Source organism: Mandrillus leucophaeus, unplaced genomic scaffold (genome assembly GCF_000951045.1).
Source record: "Mandrillus leucophaeus isolate KB7577 unplaced genomic scaffold, Mleu.le_1.0 Scaffold1911, whole genome shotgun sequence".
NCBI lineage: Eukaryota > Metazoa > Chordata > Mammalia > Primates > Cercopithecidae > Mandrillus > Mandrillus leucophaeus.
The window spans coordinates 18852-24959 of NW_012101934.1; the positions used below are offsets into that span (position 1 = coordinate 18852).

Consider the following 6108-nt stretch of genomic DNA (forward strand, 5'->3'; position numbering starts at 1 on the left):
CTATTGACAACACACCTTCTGTTACAATTCTAGCTCTACATCCAGAAGTTCAGACAATGAGCAGCAATTAGAGATGTGTCCATCACAGTGATTCCCAGGTACCCCAATTTTAACTTTCAGAACTGCCCCAAAATTGTATTTGAAGACACAAGTAGTCCCAGCAGCCTTCTAACTCTTGCAACTAACCCTCTACCAGTTTGGAAAAACTCCTGGCAATGCTCCTAGTTAATTCCATGCCACTTACTGCAACATGTTGCAGGCCCTCCAGTTTCTGTTGAAGGTGAGGATGGTTGCCATCTCCTCATCACTCAATTTAAAATCAAAGACCTGGAAAGATAGGAGTTCCAGCACATCATCAGTAAGGCCGTTACTGCTGTGACTGGAGACTGCCGCTCATTCTAGCAGGGAGTTCTAGCAGCACAAACTGGTCACAGGTGTTTTTCCCATTATATCCACAGGATACAAATTTTTCTCTAAATTAGGTCCTACATAAAGACCGCAGTATTTGTAGTGCTCAGTGTTCCGGGGGAGGGAGACCAGGTTCACAGGCACTAAGCTCCAGGTGTGCACAGGCCCTGTGCTCCATGATGCGCCCTTCTAGAAGACAGTTCTCCAAGGACAGTTCACACTTCCTCTGCTGCCAGAAGATGAGCAGGGAGGCCAGGATAGTCTGCTCATGTGGTGGCCCACGGCTTAGCTGCTCAGGGGCAACTGAGGGTCTTCTCAGTGGTGTGAGGCACAGCTGTGCTCAGACCTGACAAGGCTTCAGCAGGCACTGTCCCCAGCATGTCCTAAGCCCATGGGTCATTCATCTCAGGTATACTGAGCCTAGATCCCTGGGCTGGAAAATGATAGGATGGTGGGAACAGAGGGGGCAGAAGACAGTGCAGGGATGAGGTGAGAAGCCTAGTGACAGTGTCTGTCTGTGTCCCCCTCCCCTGAAGAATACCAGGGCCGACCAGCCGGGATCTTACCTGAATGTTCTCAACAATGCGTGCCGGTGTCACAGACTTGGGGATCACAATCACATTCCTCTGGATATGGAAACGGATCAGAACCTGTGCGGAAAGGGGACATCATGTTTCCACTCAGCTACAAGGACCCCTCCTTTTATGGAAAGGAAGAATAAAACATCTCTGCAGCTCATGTGGCTTCAGGTACAATCGCTGATACTGACTGAGCCCTTGACAGCTATAGACTTGTGCCAGCCCCCCGCCTCATTCTCTCCCTTCATCTTAGGGACAACCCTGTGATCTTCATTTTTTACGAATAAAGAACGCAGTTTGGGTCATAAGGCTGATCAGAGGTGGAGGTGGCGTCTGCACCCATATCCCTAGACTCCAAAGCCATGCTTTACGACTTGGCTGTCGGGCTTAACAGGAAGCTGTGAGGCAGAAGCTATCTTTGTTTCAGTGACAGCTCTTGTGTTTCCTGGAGGTTCCAACAGACTTCGAAGGAAACACTATAGATGGCTTCAGCTCCTGTGTTCTTCCCCTTTAAGGAGTTAGTTGAGGACAACACAAGAAATGAAACATGAGACTGGAAGAAATCGTTGTTGGATAACAAGAAAAATAAAAATATGGTACCTGGGCTGCAGTTTTCTTGTGCTTTGCAGCAATCTCCTTAATTTTGGGATCCTCCAGCAGGGAAGGGTCCTCTGGCTTGGCCCTAGAGGCAGAAAGATGCTGATGTGAACAATCACCACGGCTACCATGTACAGATGGACACCACTCCAGTGAGGGTCTCAAAACTGATCATCAGAGCCTCTCCATCTGGGAGACAGGCAGGAGGACCTGGAAGCTTCGATCCTTCCCCTGGGCTCTGAAGTCTCAGCATTTTGCAAAGCCTGGTTCATCCTTGGGTGGCTGAACTGGAAATATTCCCAGAGGGTCAAACACGTCGCCCATGTTTTTTTGTTGCTGTTTTTGTTGCTTTTTAATTCCCATTTGTTTCCACAGTCATCCCATTTGGTTGTAGCAAACGCATTACCTTACACACGTTTTTCTTTCCAGTGACTTATGGTCTCATACCAATATTTACCAAATATAAAATAATGTTTTTAAGATTATCAAGAGAAGGATCCACTGCTTGGAAGCCTCACCAAGGTCTATCCGGAGAGCCCAGAGGGCTGTAGGCCGTAACGGTGATGCCCTTGGAGTGGCAGTACTGGATCAGTTTCTCCTGCGTGAGGTACGGGTGACACTCAACCTGCAACAGCAAACAATCCTCATCACGGGGAAAGCTGGCTGGCTTTTTGAGTTGTTCATAGGGAGGGAGTTCGACACACACAAAAAAAGACCACCAAGCAAAGGCCAAATACCTACCTACTGAGATTCTTGCTAACACAACCATGAGGTCAGCCTCACACCTCCCGAAAGTGTCCTGATCACTGACCCCTGAGATGACACTCGGGACATAGCATTGAACGTTCCTCCCAATGTTTAAGAAATAATAGGGCAAGACCTTTATTTACCCTTATACTAAACAGAATTTACCTGGTTAGTCACTGGTTTATATTTCAATCCAGGTTTGTTCAAGAGCTTCTCAATCTGGAAGTGGTTGAAATTGGAAATGCCAAGGGCTTTCACCAGCCCCTCATCCACCAGCTCCTCCATGGCCTGTCATAGAAAGGAAAACCTTTTGGGCAGTCCCAGAGGGACTACAGGGACCCTGGCTTGCCTTAGTCCTCCCTGGGGCAGAAATTGCTAAAGGATCCAGCACAACAGGGTTAGCCGAAGGATTCACAGGAAATTTCAGTCCAGGGCCTGGGTGCCCATCAGTGAATGTTCCAGCCCTACTGCCCCTCCCCAGCCCAAGAAAAACTAGGAGTAACAGGTAAAGATTTATATTCTTGCCACCCTCACCTTACACATAAAGAAACACACTCAAAATTATACTGCTCTATACAGGGGAAATATGAAGTTCTGTAATACAAAAAATAAAAAATAAATAAAAAATGAACATTTGCAAGCTTATGAGATGATTTTATTTTTAATGAATCCAAATGACAGCGGGTAGCTACTGCTGTGTGTGCATTGTACACTCAAACCTAGGCAAGCTGTGTTAGTTCGGAAGAGGCTGCAGCATGTGGAGAAGCCTCACTTGTTGGTCCTGAGTCACTTTCTCCCACACCAACCGTGCTTGGGTTTGCAGGAAGGTCATGCATATAGATTATGCCCTGGCAGGGGCACCTGGGCAAGGAGTTGTGTGGGGCTGAAACCTGACCCACTGTCTGCATATCCAGCCATGCTTCCCGGTACAGAAACTACAGGGATCCCCAAGGAAGGGAATCTTTGTATAACTTTTAGCCTATATCGGGCATTTTCCAAACTTGCCCAAAGATATCATATATGTTAGCAGCAGCCTCCAATGCAACATGTATTTATTAGCCATCTATTACATGTTCCAGAAGTTGTTAGGATGTAAAAGTATACGATGTGCTTCCTTCTTCTGGGATTCTTACAGTCCAATTAAAGTGCCAGGGTTCCCTTCTGTGGAGCCATCAACCATGACCCTGAGGCTGCCTCAGATAACATGACCATGGCATAGACAGAGTCAGAAAGGGCAGAGAAGGAAGAGATTCACACAGCCTGCAGCTGTCAGGGCAGACCTTCAGGTAGAGTTTAAACTGCACCTCAGAAAAAGAAAAGAGAGAGAGATAAGAGGGGAAAAATATGAGCATATGAGACAGGAAGGCAATAGCAAAGCTCAGAGGCAGGGATGAATATGACATGTTCTGGGAACTCTTTATCTAGCCCTTCTCAACTTTGGCTGCAATTTGGAATCACCAGGGAAGTTTAAAAACTACCAGTGGATGCAGTGGCTCATGACTGTAATCTCAGCACTTTGGGATAGGATTGGAACAGGGGGATTTGGCCCAGGGTTTCAGCAACTGAGGGTAAGTTTTTAACTCTTGTAGACCTTAGTATTCTCTTCTTAAAAAAAGGTCTTATAATATACATACTAATAATGTATATCTTTCTGATACACATTATCAGAGGCTGAGACAGGAGGATTGCTTGAGTCCAGGTGCTCGAGACCATCCTGGGCAACATAGCAAGACTCTGTCTCTACCAGAAAAATTTTTTTTAATTAGCTGGATGTGGTCGCATGTGCCTCTGATCCCAGCTACCTGGGAAGATTGCTTGAGCCCAGGAGTCCGAGGCTGCACTGAGCTGTGATCTTGCCATTGTACTGCAGCCTGTGCAACAGAACAAGACTCTCTCTGAATTAAAAATAATAATAATAATAATAATATCGGTGGCTGGGTTTCACCCCCCAGAGTTTCTTACAGATTTTGTCTGAGTTGTAGAGTAGACATTGGGATTTTTAAACTCCTCAGGTGATTCTAATGAACAGCCACGTTGAGAACCACTAGCGTAGATGAAGTTGTTCAAATTGGGCAGTAGAGTTTAGATGCTATGAAAACAAAAGGTTCCCAAAACTTCTGATGGGGCATTTAGATAATACAAAAGCTATTGTACATCATAGGTCAGGTTAGTCTGCCTGTCTTCGAACTTGACATCTTTATACTTTTTCCTCCCGTCTGCTTCAGGGTGGTCAATGAGGTTTCTACTGAACTGGCTGTGGGTCTACAGAAACATCCAGCGCTTTCATATTCAAGCCTGCTCGTTTCAAATCAGAGCCTCTGACCTTGATCACTGATATCTTTTCATACCTTTCAAATGTTGTATTTAGCAGTCATCCTTGTATTCATTCACAAAACGTAGATTGTGAGATGCAGGTTACACTGACACACAAGCCACATTAATATCATCATAGGAGCTAAGGAAAACTGATAAAATGTATTGAAAAGGCCAGGTGCGGTGGCTCACGTCTGTAATCAGAGCGCTTTGGGAAGCCGAGATGGGTGGATCCCCTGAGGTCAGGAGTTCGAGACCAGTCTGGCTAACATGGTGAAACCCTATCTCTACTAAAAATACAAAAGTTAGCCGAGCGTGGTTGTATGCACGTGTAGTCCCAGCTACTCAGGAGGCTAAGGCAGGAGAATGGCTTTAACTCGACAGAGGAATGTTGCACTGAGGCAAGATGATGCCACTGCACTGCAGCCTGGGCGACAAAGTGAGACTCTGTCTTAAAAAAAGAACACTGCGCTTGTGGATTAATGTTTTTGAACAAACAATACACAGAAAAAGCTATGTTTAGTTGAATCATGTCCATTCTAAGCATTTCAAAAACGTGAGGCTTAATATATTTTCCCTTGTACAACACAATACAAACTCGCAACTGCATGTACCCCTACACAGACAGCTGCCAAGATAACATCATTAACTCTTGGAGTCATATGCCAGTGTTCATTTATAACTTATTCCTCCACTTCGTTCTCTACTAGCATTTGCAAAGGGATATAATAGTATAATAAAAAATGACCAGAGAAAACACTGATCCCTTAATTCACTTTGAATGTGAATGATGTGAACAGGTCATGATGTGATCTGGGAAGCAGGGCACTCAGGCTCCCTGATTTCTGGATGTGTGTTCACTGCCTGCCAAGCACCATGCTGATGGCTTTGGTAGTTGGACTTGTGATTCAGATGAGTCTGGGTCCAATCCCAGCTCTGCCACACACATTGTGACATGACCTGTACAAGTCACCAATCAAACTAGGCTTCAAATGTCATTATTTATAAATGGGGATGCTAACACTGCCTTATAGGTTTAGATGATTACATGGTGGCTATGACTAATGTTCCTGGCATGTAAACCATCTTAATCTCTATCACACCCTCAAAAATACATATTAGCAGTATGTGTTACAAGACTTCTTTTTTAAGAAGAGAAAACTGAGCCCTACAAGAGTTACAAAACTGACCCTCGGTTACTTAGCTGCTATGAGCAAACCCAGGCCCAAACCTCCTGTTACAAATGGCTCGCCCTGGTTTGAAACAGCATATATATTCCTTAAAGTGGGGTATGTTGTATTTCCAGTCTTATTTGAAGACTCAGTATTAGCCTTGAAATATAAATAGTATCAGATGCACCCAAAAGACAAGGGTGGGCCGGGCGCGGTGGCTCAAGCCTGTAATCCCAGCACTTTGGGAGGCCGAGACGGGCGGATCACGAGGTCAGGAGATCGAGACCATCCTG

The 6108-nt window shown here is 45.4% G+C and overlaps 1 protein-coding gene across 1 annotated transcript in view; it reads right to left on the reverse strand.

Moving 5' to 3' along the window:
* Window positions 1-6108, reverse strand: part of LOC105538411 (aldo-keto reductase family 1 member B10-like) — a 16529-nt gene that overhangs the window by 1564 nt on the left and 8857 nt on the right. Inside the window, exons 4-8 of the mRNA XM_011978261.1 lie at window positions 2496-2618; window positions 2102-2208; window positions 1587-1668; window positions 975-1058; window positions 245-327 (exon numbers count right to left, since the gene is read on the reverse strand). Of these exons, the coding sequence (XP_011833651.1) occupies window positions 245-327; window positions 975-1058; window positions 1587-1668; window positions 2102-2208; window positions 2496-2618 (479 nt within the window). The remainder of the gene's footprint in view (window positions 1-244; window positions 328-974; window positions 1059-1586; window positions 1669-2101; window positions 2209-2495; window positions 2619-6108) is intronic.